Source organism: Schistocerca americana, chromosome 4, assembly GCF_021461395.2.
Source record: "Schistocerca americana isolate TAMUIC-IGC-003095 chromosome 4, iqSchAmer2.1, whole genome shotgun sequence".
In the NCBI taxonomy this organism is placed as follows: Eukaryota; Metazoa; Arthropoda; class Insecta; order Orthoptera; family Acrididae; genus Schistocerca; species Schistocerca americana.
Window position 1 is genome coordinate 816,130,311 of NC_060122.1, and position 15,978 is coordinate 816,146,288.

Below are 15,978 nucleotides of genomic sequence, written 5' to 3' on the forward strand. Positions count from 1 at the left end.
GCCACTTGATTATTTTCTGATTTCATTCACTGTCATCTATTCCTTTACTGTTGATCACTGTTTCCTGTCCATTTGCCGATTTCATTAATTTGATGCATTTCTTTGTTTGAAATATCTCGCTTCTCCTTCTGTTTTATGAATCCTTCATTCTGGCATCAAATATATTTTGTTTGGCTAAAAATATCAGAATGCAGTTATTGGATCTGTAAGATGGAATACAGGGGCAATTTTACAATCATAATGAAACATCACAGGGAAGTGGGAAGGATCAATCTGTGAGGATCATAATACTGAAAGAACTGGCTTTGCAAAATTGTAAGACTTGACATTGAGGGAAAGTCAATGTGATTATGTTCCACGGAAAGCAAATTCTGCCTTGTGGTAGAAGCTACAAGAGCACTTTTACAGGTTACTTTCTGCAGTATTGGTAGCAACATGACACAGCGTCCATTGATACTTGGTAGTCTCTGGAAGAATTGTTCTGTAACATCAAAGAATCATTGGCCTGCTCAGAGCACTCGGTTTAATACAACAATATGCTTACAACAGTTTTATGACTCAAACCTATCACCAGATCACAATGACATCCCTTCTTGTTATAGGTTTCTACGAAGAATGGACTATCATACACTTTAAAACTTTTTGTCATCTGATCACAAGTATGCTCATGGAGAGCAAGAGATTTGAAGCAAGAAGTTGACCAAATGTGTGTAACAGACTACTATGTGAGATAGCTGTAGGAAAATCTTCAAACAATAAGTTGTGAAGGTCAGATGATAGTTGCTTACAAGGGCTAGGCCTCAGATGACAGATAGGACACGTTCTGAGACATCAGGGGATCACAAATTTAGTATTGGATAGAAGTGTGGCCAGTAAACATCATAGAGGGAGACCAAGACACGAATACAGTAAGCAGATTCAGAAGGACTTAGGTTGCAGCAGTTATTCAGAGCTGCTCAGTTTTGGCAGGTTGCTTGCGCACAACCTAAGATGAAAGAGTAAGATATTTTCATTCAACATCCTCCCACCATCCCCTTCTGTTTTTGACAAAACCTACCCCAAAAGTTCATGATGCCCAATCAACAGGATCAATAGAGAATTGAAAACTGAGCTTTTTTTTATCAACATGTATAGGGTCTGCAAATTCTTATTTTCCTTGAAATTGACGATATAAACTTTTCCAACAGCCGCTTATGTACACACAAGGTAAGAGCTGTTCAACAAAGGCACCGCTGGTGTACCGACCAAGGTGTCTGGCTGCAGAACGGAAGACCTGTGTTCGATCCCCAATTGCGTTTTGCAGATTTTTCTTTTATTTGTATTTTTTTCTGTTTCAAAATTGGCAGGCATAGGAGGGTCAATAAGTTAAGTAAATCAATAGGGAATAATAACAAGGTAGGCAAATAAATTTCTCCTAGAACTTGGATTACTAAAGAATTAAAATTTAACCCTGGTCGATTGACAATGTCACTTTCCCTCACTCTCTATAGTAGTTGTAATACAAACATTTGAATCAAACAAAAGCGCTGGCAGGTCGATAGACACACAAACAAACACAAACACACACACAAAATTCTAGCTTTCGCAACCAGACATTTGTCTGCTTGTGTCTGTGTATGTGTGGATGGATATGTGTGTGTGTGCGAGTGTATACCTGTCCTTTTTTCCCCCTAAGGTAAGTCTTTCCGCTCCCGGGATTGGAATGACTCCTTACCCTCTCCCTTAAAACCCATATCCTTTTGTCTTTCCTTCTCCTTCCCTCTTTCCTGACGAGGCAACCATTGGTTGCGAAAGCTAGAATTTTGTGTGTGTGTTTGTGTTTGTTTGTGTGTCTATCGACCTGCCAGCGCTTTTGTTTGGTAAGTTTCATCATCTTTCTTTTTAGATATATTTTTCCCACGTGGAATGTTTCCCTCTATTATAAACATTTGAATCAAATATACTTGTAGTACCAAGAACATTTTATGAAGGGAATCTTCCATACCTACATCATTCCTTCCAAAGATTTGAAGGAAAACAAACTTTGTTTACATTTAAAAATATTTATTTTATAGAAATTAAATTTGATGCATACCATGCATATAAAAAAATTATCTGAAAAATAGGTGCTGAAAGTTGATCATGAATCATGCTGTGAATCATTATTGCATCCACTCAGTTGCACAATTTGAGCTGTGTTCCCAGAAGCAAACTGTAAGTTTGAAGCCTTGAAATAATGTTTTTAATTTGGCGATAAAAATAAACATCATATGGCTAGCACACAGGTGTGTTAGTTTGGCAGTATTACTTCTACTGTGCAAGTCAGTCAACCATAGTCATCTATAAATATGGCATCGCACACTATGTGTTTTAGTTTGTCCACCTCAAGAATCCATTACTGAGACAGTCAGCAATGAACGGTTTTAAAATGCTCTCAAGATATATTTTGTAACTCCCATTATTCTATTTCCCAAATTTGTAGCAAGTTAAGTTTTTTTAATAAGTTTGATAAACAATTGACCTCTTCTACATCCTGAGGGCCAAATTAATCATTAGTTTCTTGCAAGCAGGGAAAACTTTAAGCAACAATTTTCCAGATGCTGTGATGAAATACTGCACTGTGTATGAATGCCTTATTTTATGTACATTACCATCTGCAACATGGGTTAGTTTTTCTACCTTATGCAATAATGTGCTCATCTTCACACCAATCTTACTTGGAATTGTTTCCATACAAGAAGGCTTGAAATTTTAATTCTTCACTAATCCAAGTTGTTCAAGAAACTTATTTGCCTTCTTTGTTATAGACTTACTTACATTATTCACCCACATGTTCCAACCCGTTTCAATGTACAAAAAATTGTAGAATGTAAATGGTAATCATATATAGGTTTTCTATTTCCCAGCAAGATGTTTCCCACCAAGATGATTTGGTGATTACACCAGTGGAACTTTTCTTTAATGGCACACACCTTATAGATAAATTGGCAGCAGTTGAAAAAGTTTATTTCCTCAATTCCTAGAAAAATATGCATTTGCAGAACCCATATCTGATGATGAAAAATGTTAAGTTTTCAATTATCTACTGATCCCATCAATTCTGAGTTGACTGTGTGTCTTGAACTTTAGTGCTTGTTTTCTCAAAAATGGGAGGAGGGAGGGGAGCATGGAATTTCGAACCAAAATCCCCCACAGTCTTTATTTCAGGTTGTACACAAGCAACTTGTCAAATATGAGCCAAAATTGGTTGGCCATGTCTGAGGCCTTCGCCTCACTTGTGAAAACTGTACAAGGACTTAAAATGACGTTTAAAAGTTTCAAACACGTGAATTGTTTTTTTACACTCACAAATATTACAGAACAAACAGGAATTATTGAAACTATAGGTAGTGGAAGGTGATTTATTAAATACAAGGATCCAGATGTTACAATAACAAAACTATGATGATGAAACCACTATCTGGATCCAGATGTTACAATAACAAAACTATGATGATGAAACCACTATCTTACATTTCTGTGCAGTCCAAACTAAATGCAGAATTGAGGAAAATGTTAACCCCTCCCCCCAAATACGAGCAAAAAAAAAAACATGTACTTTGCTTATCTGATAAAAAATCGCAATCCTTTCCACTACTTTGTACAAAATCTGTCTAAGTGAAGGAAATTAAATGTACCATACAATGTTTATGCAATAATTTGTGGTAATGAATTTCGCCAGTTCTTAAAAAATCACAGTTGTGTAACAGCAAGTAAAAATTTATCAAAAAATTGAAATTGGTATCTAGGTACACGGTAATCGAGCTGCTTTCTGACGTGCTACAACTACAAATTATACATTCAAAACACGCGTTTTTGAGAAATCATCCTTTGTGCTCACCCAGAAAAAATCAAATATTGGTGAACATGTTCAATTAAACCAAAAACATCACGGCAGCTAAGTGGTTAAACCATAAGCATAAATGCAGACATCTGCTTAATGACATACTTTATCACCACTGCTGTTATTGTTTAATGCTTTTCTTATGAGCTGCACTTCATATCCTCACCACTGTTAAAGTGTTACTTTAGTCTTGATGAGAGAAACAGAGGTGTGAAAAAATGAGTTTACTTCCCCAGTCGATGGTACCAGCTTATCAGAAGTCGGCTCAGTGAATTTCTGTACACTGTGTAAAATGTAAATTCGAAAGAAAGCTCAGGCACTACAGTTTCACTTCATGCCCTCTATCACCACTGCTAATCTTTACAATCTACAGTGTGTGGTGCAAAGTACTTATATGAGTAGTTTATGTAGGCGTTGGAACTGTATCATGTCAGATTTGAACACAAAAGTCTCTAAAATGTGCAATCGCAAAATACTTGTTCTATTTTCATGTGACATCTCTGTCACAGAACATCATCTGCACAAGAAGTATATTTCCAGCATTTCACAGAATGCTTTCATCCCTACTTGCATTTCCTTCACAGAAGGGCCACTCCCCCTCTTCACACATCCAGTAGGCGAACTCATTTTGTGAGTGTTAGTGTGATGTGCTGGCTGTGCTGGCTATTGGGAGACTTTAACAAGTCACCAGCTAATAGCAGTTCACTAGCCAAAAATGGGTGATGTTTCCTTGATTATGACCGAGCATATTCTTCGAGACTAAGTGTTCGAATTTAAAAGGTTGACGGTTGATATTGTTGCTGAATACGGTACATCAGAAATACATGCAAAAAGATGAGACTGGCACAACAAAAGGTGGTGGCTGGGCCTCTTTGTCACGTATTGGCTCGGTCCAGAACGTTTCGCTTCAACTGTCTTGTTTTTCCATTACCGCTGCAAACTGTATCATAACTGCACAGTGAAGCTAAATGTTGCAAGTTGTGTTGGCAAGCAATCCTCTCTCAGGTCTTCCATCTCCACACTGGCTTAAAATATTCCCTTAATTCCACCACCACCTGTGGTGTGAACCACTTGTCTTTTGAGCCACTTATAATTTGTTCAGTCACATCAAATGACCACAGGAAGAAAACAGGGCAAAGTCAAGGAAGATGTCAAGTAAGAATTTAAAATTGAGGTAAATGTTCCTAGAAAGAAATGTAAAATTGGGGAATTTTTAGCATTGGTCTTATAGATTTTTCACAGGGGCTACATATTTATGACAAAAGCAATGGGCTGGAAGCAAAGAAGGATTTAAACAAGAATATGAACTGATATTATTTGGTGGACCTGAATGAGATGCAAAGCAATTAGAATTATGATGAAGACTATGGTTACAAAGATATATGAATCATAAGCCAACTGAAATTGTTTAGAATGGGACACAGGAGTAGAAGCTGTTATATAATTCAGACTGACCTTGCAGACCTCTTGTCCATCCATTCCTTGCAGCTCTCAAGAGCAAATTCACAGCCGAATCCTCGACCCCAGTTTAATAGCTGTGCCACACTGTAGTTAGCTCGGTACCAACCTGTATCTTCCATCAGTGCCAGAGTGATGCGAGAATACACAGGATTCTGTGTATGTGTACCAGTCATTGCTTCATTCTGTTGAAATATTACAGAAAAATTACTTAAAATGATAATCAGGGGAACAAAAGTAGAGGAGTAAAAGAAAAGACATACTTAAGAGAAGAAGTGAACAATTACTAAATCCTCAGTTACTAAAATCTATCAAAACTAATCATCAGAGGCAGGACCTTTCTTGAGGTAAGTTGTTGATCAGAAATAACAAAGTAGTAGCAACAGTACGGAAAACTAAAACTTTCTTCTGCTTCAAATAATGCATTGTAATGTGCAGTCTCTGTCAAACAACTGACAAGAATTAGAAATAATACTAGGTTCTGACCTAAATGCTGATGTTATCTGCATAACAGAGCACTGACTAGAAAAAAAAACAATAGAAACAGTAAAAATCCCCAGTTTTCTCCTATGTAGTTCAGTTTGCATACTGTTTCTTATAGACATACACTCGATTATTGTTTCAGTAGCTGTACAATCATTGCAGTTGACTTCCATGCAGAAGACTGGGGTTTGATTTCTGGTACTGCCACAGATGTTTCCTTGGTGGGAGGATTGGTATAGGGTGCGCTCAGCTTCACGATGCCAACTGAGGAGCTATTTGACTGAGCAGAAGCAGATCTATATCATGAAAACTGGCAATGGCCGAGAAAGCAGTGTGCCAAGCCCCTCCATGCCACATGCAATTACACCATTGATGAAGGATGACACGGTCATCGGTCAATACTGATGAAGCTACTGGGGCCTGTGAATGGAGTTTACATTTAGTTGGTAACTGCGCATTATACAGACCTCTGGTAGAGACTTTAAAGGGAAAGAAGACCACATTGATTTTCATCAAAATGACGGAGTGCAGGCATCCCAGTGATGGTAACGTAACAGGCTTCTGCTTCTTGTTATGATGGGAAATACAAGATGAAGTGTTCAATGAAACAGATGTAAACAGAATGTTCAATAGCTTTCATGGAATTATTATTTTGAAATGGCCTTCCCACTTAAGCACTGCAGATTAAAACCAACTGGAAACAAAATTTGGATTACAGCTGGTATAAAAATATTCATAACAAAGAAATATTTCTCTACTCATACAAAAAAAAAAAAAACAACACAAAGTACAGTAAAATCTATCACAAAGTTATTAAGGATGCAAAAAAGAGGGGTAAGTTACTCACGACAATTAACACACATGGGAGACAGAATGCAGGGACTCCCCTCATGGATTCCGTGTCCACATTCACCGCCTAGAGGGTCCATTGTACAGCGGAAAGACGTGTCAAAACACACACAGCGAAAACATCTCATGAACATCAGTATGTACAGCTTCAGATCACACTGATAACTCATAACTTTGACCTTTCCCAGGAGGATATTGCCCTCAAATGCCAGAATAAAGGTGCTGGTATCAATGCAATTATCCTTACAGCCTTTCTCAACATGTAGATCAAAATGAATGCCCCATCCTTCAAGATTGGCCCAGAGTTCCTCATCAGTTTGAAGGATGACGTCTCTTTGAAAAATGACTTCCTGAACCACTCTATGAAAAATGACTCCCTGAATCATATTCAAATACTGGTGTGGAGTAATGGACACTGGGATGTCGCCATGACGGTCACAGGCACGAATGGCTGCAGACTGGGTGGCAAAAGTAGTTTTAATCAATAGTGATCCCAACCACATATTACACTTCACCAAATTTGTCTTAAATAGTTTCCATGAAAAATAACGGCTGTGGCACTGAATGTGTCTACATCAGTCCTGGGGCAGACCAGGTAATGGCGAAAAGAATTTGTGCTCCCCCCAGGGTACAGACAGAGAAGGGGAGGCCACAAGGTCATATGAAGCACAATTAAATGATCCATTACCAACTAAAGAGATGGAAAGGGCCAGTTTTTTTGAAGCTTCATATGCTTTATGTGCAAAACACCTGCCCTGACATCACCCACTCCAGTTAGGATCTCTACCCATGAGTGGCACCCAGCAAAAGCAAGGGCTGTCTGGTTCGGTGGCCACTGTCAGGAGTTCCAATGCTCCCGAATGACAAGCAACCACTCCCAAATACATACAAGGAAAGTATTTGCTCAGGTATCAGAAGTGTGAACCTCGTGTTTTTAGGGGACTCAACCAAGAGGGTATACCAACCCCACCATACAGACTGGCTCCCATGCTATCTAGCATTAAAGGACAACGGTGTCTAGGAAAAGATGGAAGAGGCAGTAAGGCCTTGTGCCAAAGATGTTAAGTGAGATGTTCTTCCCCAGTTAGCTCACACTACAGAGAGAAAATTTAGAAGGGGAGGACACACCCCAAATGGGACCAAAAAGGCCAGAAAAACATGGAGGGTGGAGGGGAATTTCCCATATATCTATTACAAAAGCAGCTTTATAACAACAGCACACATAAGAATCCTCCAATGAAATTATTGTAAATCATATACCTCAAACAGTCTCTTCTCCCAATGTGTGAGTGCAGTACCTTCTTCACCCTGGTCCTCCAGTTCTGCACCTTCTAAATCATCACAGCCAAAATGCAACCGAACTTCTTTGGCAACTCTGGGTGTTACCATAACCTGCAACTCACGCTTCACTCTACCACCATGCACAAGCCAATCCTCTCGGGTGATATTGCGAATTACTCTGTCACTCCATTGTCTTGCCTGTAACCTGAAAGTACAAAACAGTTTTAATGGCATTTCAATGCAGCAGCTTACTTGAATACCACTGCAAGCATTAAAATTGTAGTTTCAACATCATCAAGATATACAAAATGGAATTTTCGAAATTAAAGTCAAAATGTCACTTTCTATTAAATTTCTGCATTTCTTTAAATTCATAAAACTTAATATCTACAGTTACTTGTTAACTACAAACCATTTTCACACTTTATCACTGCAGTAATTCACTGGGGTGTTATGCAGTTTTTTTCTGACACATTCTGAAAACAAAATGCAAAAACTGTACCACACGATACACAAACACTCTTGTTTATCAAAAATATACTGTCAAGAATGAGTGTCCTCCTCTCCCTTTCCCAATGAGTATCTGGGGCAATACCAATCCACAGCAGAATTTGGTCTGTCTGGACGAGCTCATTTTCCTTAATGTCTAAAGGCTATTGCAAATTCTGCCTGTAGGATTGGAACTACTACAATTACAAGCAACATTGGCGTGAGAAACTGCTAAGTAGCTGATACTTTTAAGACCTACAAGCTGTAAAAATTATTAATAAAAATTTTACAAGAAGAAAACCAATGAAGGCCATCAAAAGAGATAGAAAATAAATTGTAACTGCACATGTTAGTGTCATTGTTCCCTCAGAGTGAACCAGTTCAAATCAAATACTAAATGTAGTGTAATATTCATATTATCAAGACTCACAAATTATGAAGTATGTCAAACTTTCATGCAGTGAAGGTAAACCACCAGTAGAAAACCTGAGCACTGCTAACATCAAGATATAACAATTATTAATAATATAACGTGACTCACTCACTTCTCGTTGAGCAGTGGTTTGCCAGATTCCAGTCTCGGAGTTAGCGGGTTGCCATCATCATCGCGGTAAAATGCATACAAACTGACAGAGAAACCCAGTGCGTGAAGGATTTCGTGCTTCACTGTAGACAGAAGAATTTCTAGTTCTTGTGGTTTTGTGCTGATGCTACTGGGACACAGATTTGCATGGCCTGCAATTGGTCTGAAAAAAGAAATAGTAAATTTCACCGAAAATACATGCTGTTGATATTAGATTACCATGTTGGTGGGAAAACATTGCTTACGCCACCTCAAGTAATTACAATGAACAAGTTGTCTTTTTTTGTTTCCTTTCTTCTGTGAACTGTAGTTGGCACTTAGCAAAGTTGAATCAAAGTGTCATTTAAATATGACTTTTAGAGAAAAGATTGTTAGAATAGTCAAGTGATAGTCATCACTTAAAAAGTCTTAAATAACAGACGTATTCCAATGAATCTACAAAAAATAAACCAATTGATGGTGAGTGTCTCACCTATCAAGTGCAGCTTCCTGCTGACAGTGAGCAGCATATGCAACAGTCATACCCTTGTGGCACCTTGTCGTCTCCATCGCAGACACATAAAACACAAAGTCTGCCCCTGATATGCCTGGGCCTGGAACAGCAGCTGTGCCATTGCCAGTCACTTTACAATCTTGTCCTGTAGCATTGCATGTACGACAAGCCTGATGGGGAAAGAAAATAATTATTTTGATTATGATAGCATGCAATGATGATTCACCGCAGATGTACTCTATCTTTCACAAGTTTATAATTTTAAGTGCTAATATCTCAATGAAAACACAATGCTTATACTATAAATTACAAGTTACACGTCATTAACCAAATGCTCTTACAAGGAACACTTACTTCAAGATGTTCTTCAGGTACAACAACTTCTCCACACATTGTTTTGGCTTCACAAGAGTTTTTGCAGTATGGATGTGGGTCTCTTTTGCGATAAAAAACTTGATTATTTTCACATTTCCTGTTAAAAAAAGTTTCTATAGAAAATTTAAAACAGTCATTAATTAAAATTAAAAATAAGAGTTTAATATTGCAGGAACAAATTGTAATAAGCCATTAATTAATGCGTAATAATAAATAAAGCCTTCCTCTAATAAATAATAAAGTAGGGGGAAGAGCACCGAGTCATCGAGAGGAGGACACAAACGGTAATGAAGACTTTGCCAGGTCTTTACTCCTACATTCTGTGAGAATTTTCTTACAACCAGTACATGAGCTATTTCTAAATAACCACACCAACTACAATGGCACTTCTAGTGACGTTTCTTTATGTATGTAATGTAGCCTTAGAGATTGACACTATTACACCAAAATCTACATTCATCAGTATGTGCACGGGGATTTCTGGAAAGCAGCCTACATTGAATCTCTAATTGCAAGAAAATATAAGAGGATGCTGATTTTGTTGTTCCTCCTCTACACACTGTAAACAGAGCAAGATATAGTTTGAAAGATACATAATTCACCTGAAAGACTACTATTTGCAAATCTGTTATAGTTTCTCAATAATGAAACTTTCCTCTGAGTTCACTTGATTTTAACACAGAGTGACAAATATAAAAACAACAGAAGTGCCTCAAAATGCTGATGTTAACGTTTTCTTCCCATTCTCCCCACAGAGAACAGGACACGAGAAAATATAACATTTAAAATATAGCTCTCAGGTCTGCTACCAGACTGCATTATAACATTTCCACAATGTTTCATCAGGTCTCCAGCCTCGCTGGTGTAAGACTGCTGCCAAGCCTAATTGTCAATATCTATTCTGTGATATTTTTCTTACAGAATTACTTCTGAAAGTCACAAATGTGAGTGTTATTCTCAGCCAGATGTCAGGTAGAGCTTTGAGAGCACTGAATGAGGGTTTCCAAGAGAGTGTAGAATCATTTACCCTGCTGCCACATACACCTGCAGCCAGTATCCAAGGCAAAAATTGCTTCACTTTGCTGTTAGATGGACACAGTTTATAATTTTTGGTGGTAGAATGCAAGGGTTCCAGACTAGAATCCAAAAAACCATTGACAAGATTGTCCATTACGCAAATACGTACCATTTCCTTTACAGGTCAATGCCAGAAGTAAATAATTATGTCCAAAATCTTTTGACATGTAATATAATACTCTACACTATGCAATGTATGACTAATGTATATTTATTGGGTTGTTGGTTGGGTTGTTGTTGGGGGAGGAGACCAAACAGCAAGGTCATCGGTCTCATTGGATTAGGGAAGGATGGGGAAGGAAGTCGGCCGTGCCTTTTCAATGGAATCATCCTGGTATTAGCCCGGAACAATTTAGGGAAATCATATAAAACCTTAATCAGGATGGCTAGATGTGGGATTGAACCATTGTCCTCCCAAATGCAAGTACAGTGTGATAACCACTGTGCCACCTCACTCGGTAAATATATTTATTCATTTACCCAGAGTGTGACAAGTGATTATCAAAACAGTTTTGAGCCATGGGGCACCCATGGGGAATACATAATGTCTCTCACTGGCACTAACTTTCATAAATGCCTTTTTCCTGAGACTAAGATCATCTTTGACAGGATGCCACAAGTTATTCAGTCTCACTGGGGTACAAAAGACAAATTTACTGTTCTCTGTTACATACTCTTCTGAGCTGTAAGAATCGCCCTAGAGGTACGGTAAGAAGTGTATGGTGATGGGTGCTTTTGTATCTCCATGCTGCCCCTTGAATGGGCTCGTTTCAGATGGAATATGCAAGGAATTTACTTCTATGAACACCACAAGGCTTACACTTATTTTACTACGTGTGGCTGGTACTTTTCCTGTTGAAGTATGACATGTGAAACTGCCTGAAGGGTATAGTGCCCCAGGCTCTAAAATTTTCCTCATGTAGCAGCAGCTACTATGCAGATTTCAGTGCATCTCCCCCCCCCCCCCTCCCCCCAACATATGCAGCAATTGAGCTTACAAAGGTACCCAATGGTGCCCAAACCATCTCTCTTGATGTTTGCCTATTAAGCCACAATGAAGATGCAGGCTGCCAGGACATAGTCACCACAATAGCATCTAGCTTGTATGCAACCATAACTGAAGGAAAGCTTCATTCATTGCAGCTTGAGGCATTTAGAAACCAGCCCAACAACTTGTGTGCCACTGTCAACCTTTGACTGTGACATGTAATACTTGGAGACTTGCCTTCATGCACTAATTTGCCCATCTTCACTCTATGAACTTAATGTAACACTGACCTCTCTGGACAAAAAAGAGGCAGTGCTGCTGGACTGAAATGCAAGCCATCTTTCTGTAATCTTATTCACTTATTACTGGTGTACTATTCTACACATCCTCCAGATTTGGATTCATTTGAGCCTGGCTTTCTACGAGTTGCAATTTGCACGAACATTAGTGAACTTATATTTTGAGTACCTTGTTTCAAAACATACAATGTGCAATACAGTGCCAACTGTTTGCTTCATGCAAATGACATGATATGCTCTGATGTTATCTATCATGAGAACACTCGACACAAATGTCGTACACTCCACATGTGTCTGTTATTTTCTCATGTGACTTATTTTTCTCCTATTGAGAAACAAAGCTACATGCAGAGCATTTTGAATCCACATACTCTTTCTGAGGAAATGGCAGAACATTGTTTTCATCAAATCTTTTTTGGTTGGCTCTCACAGTGGGATTAAGGTAAGGAAACTACTGTGACACCCGACAACCTTGACCTGCTACATTATTTATTCCCTGCCAGACTGAGGAACACAATAGGAACAGTGGAAACATAAATTACTGTTAAAATATTAACTTTTTGTTATTGTTTTGGAAACTGCAGCAAAAGACAAGTCTAAATATTTGTTATACACTCTAAATACTGTAAAACACTCACCTGTTTAGTCTTATTACATTTTCAGTCTTTCGGACCATTAGGGCTGTCTCCCAAAAATGGATGGCCTCAGGTAACACAGTGTCCTATAAAAACATAAAATGTGTTTAAGAAAACGGAAATCAGAGGCAGGCAGAACAACTTCACAGTGACCTATAATTTATCACCAAAACCCAAGACCATGATGTTTGATTACGATCAAGCTCATATTTGTTCTATTCCAAACACCCTTAAGAGTTATGGTATATGAATATAGTTTGCACAAACATTTCAAAATTAATAAATAAATTAATTAAAAACAGATGTAGGTACACCACTTAGAACTATATTTAGAACTAAGAAGTATGCAAAATTATTCTGCCTTTGCATATTTAGGCTGCTGCTTAGTACAGTTTAAAAATGTAAAAAAGATGAAGTATTTAGAGAATGAAAATATAACTGCTTAAATAAAGAAATGCAGACTTTATGATATGGCAAAGCTGACCTGCTGTTTACAGAACTGTTTTTGGAATAGGAAAATCTTCATTTTCCCTTAGGGCTATGACTGTTTCTGATCACTTTAACTTCATTTGACTTACAAACAGATTATCTACCATCACTAAAAGTTTGCTTGCCTACACTCGTGGAGGTAAAACAGCTGCCTGCTGAGCAGTCTCAAAAAGAACATTAGCCCTTATTGTGCAGTCATCTGCATCTACATAAATACTCCACAAGCCACCATATGGTGCATGGCAAAGGGTACCCTGTATCTCACTACTAGTCAGTTCTTTTCCTGTGCCACTCGCAATTACATGGAACACATTTTAGTACCTAATAACATTGTCAATAACTTGAATATTTCTTATATGTCTAGAATCAATAAGAACAATCACATAACAAGAAAGATTGGTCACAAGATATTTAATGTGGAATAATGTGTAAATCTAAATGTTGGGAAGACACATGCGAGACTTTGATTTTTCAGATGAATCATAACGAAGAATAATTCAGCTGAGAAAGGCATCATTTGCAACAACCTCATTCAATCCACCCTCGGGTATTGCCTATTACACTACTGGCCATTAAAATTGCTACACCACGAATATGATGTGCTACAGACGCGAAGTTTAACCGACAGGAAGAAGATGCTGTTATATGCAAATGATTAGCTTCTCAGAGCATTCACACAAGGTTGGCGCCGGTGGCGACACCTACAACGTGCTGACATGAGGAAAGTTTCCAACCGATTTCTCATACACAAACAACAGTTGACCGGTGTTGCCTGGTGAAACGTTGTTGTGATGCATCGTGTAAGGAGGAGAAATGCGTACCACCACGTTTCCGACTTTAATAAAGGTCAGATTGTAGCCTATAGTGATTGCGGTTTATCGTATCGCGACATTGCTGCTCGCGTTGGTCAAGATCCAATGACTTAACAGAATATGGAATCAGTGGGTCCAGGAGGGTAATACAGAACGCCGTGCTGGATCCCAATGGCCTCGTATCACTAGCAGTCGAGATGACAGGCATCTTATTCACATGGCTGTAACAGATCGTGCAGCCACGTCTCGATCCCTGAGTCAACAGATGGGGACGTTTGCAAGACAACAACCATCTGCACAAACATTTTGACGTTTGCGGCTCCATGGACTATCAGCTCAGAGACCATGGCTACGGTTACCCTTGACACTGCATCAGAGACAGGAGTGCCTGCGATGGTATGCTCAACGACGAACCTGGGTGCACGAATCGCAGAATGTCATTTTTTCGGATGAATCCAGGTTCTGTTTACAGCATCATGATGGTCACATCCGTGTTTGGTGACATTGCGGTGAACGTACATTGGAAGCATGTATTCATCATCGCCATACTGGCGTATCACCCGGTGTGATGGTATGGGGTGCCATTGGTTACACGTCTCGCTCACCTCTTGTTGACATTGACGTCACTTTGCACAGTGGACGTTACATTTCAGAAGTGTTACGACCCATGGCTCTACCCTTCATTCGATCCCTGCAAAACCCTACATTTCAGCAGGATAATGCACGACCACATGTTGCAGGTCCTGTACGGGCCTTTCTGGATACAGAAAATGTTCGACTGCTGCCCTGGCCAACACATTCTCCAGATCTCTCACCAATTGAAAATGTCTGGTCAATGGTGGCCGAGCAACTGGCTCGTCACAATACGCCAGTCACTACTCTTGATGAACTGTGGTATCTTGTTGAAGCTGTATGGGCAGCTGTACCTGTACACGCCATCCCAGCTCTGTTTGACTCAATGCCCAGGCGTATCAAGGTCGTTATTACGGCCAGAGTTTCTTGTTCTGGGTATTGATTTCTCAGGATCTATGCACCCAAATTGCGTGAAAATGTAATCATATGTCAGTTCTAGTATAATATATTTGTCCAATGAATACCCGTTTATCATCTGCATTTCTTCTTGGTGTAGCAATTTTAATGGCCAGTAGTGTAGTATTTAATCCACACCAAGTAGATTATGGGATAAAGTAGTGAAGGTTCAGGGAAGAGAGAGACACTTTGTCACAGGTTTATTTAGTCAGAATGAAAGCATTACAGAAATGCTCAACTAAGTTCCATGGGAGAAGTCCATGCACAGCTAACGTAATGACCATCAAGATAAAAAATAGGAACATCTGAATTTGGTCTTATACAGAGGGAAACAGATAGTAGATCTTTTCACATAATGTCAATGAATGGAATAGCGTGGAGATAATTCTAGTAGACAATGTACCATCCACCATGTACAGTACACTTACCTGTCAGGTACATATGCAGATGTAACTCAACACATGTTAAGTCCATTGTTAATTAGATAATTTCAGTTAATCAACCCTTGGAGTATGACACCCATTGCACAGTGAGTGCACTGAAGTCTCTTACAATGAGGAACAGTGAAGTCTCTTACACTGAGGAACAGCAGGGGCAACTACGTGATATAAAGTCTTCAAATTCCTTGCTCTTGAGTGCTTTGTTAAGTGACAAATATGGTGTGTACATAAAACTGTCAGTTTTGGCAGGATGAAAATAAGTCTCTTGGAAACATGTATTTAAATATTTCCTCCATTAGCGTCGGTGTGTTCTCTCTCTCTCTGTCATTACATTTG

General features: G+C 38.8%; 1 protein-coding gene across 1 annotated transcript in view; it reads right to left on the reverse strand.

Annotated features, from left to right (window-relative positions):
- The window catches only part of LOC124613228 (leishmanolysin-like peptidase), a 555,464-nt gene that overhangs the window by 35,379 nt on the left and 504,107 nt on the right, over positions 1–15,978 (reverse strand). Inside the window, exons 4-9 of the mRNA XM_047141903.1 lie at positions 12,876–12,958; positions 9,853–9,970; positions 9,478–9,668; positions 8,968–9,168; positions 7,913–8,138; positions 5,318–5,505 (exon numbers count right to left, since the gene is read on the reverse strand). Of these exons, the coding sequence (XP_046997859.1) occupies positions 5,318–5,505; positions 7,913–8,138; positions 8,968–9,168; positions 9,478–9,668; positions 9,853–9,970; positions 12,876–12,958 (1,007 nt within the window). The remainder of the gene's footprint in view (positions 1–5,317; positions 5,506–7,912; positions 8,139–8,967; positions 9,169–9,477; positions 9,669–9,852; positions 9,971–12,875; positions 12,959–15,978) is intronic.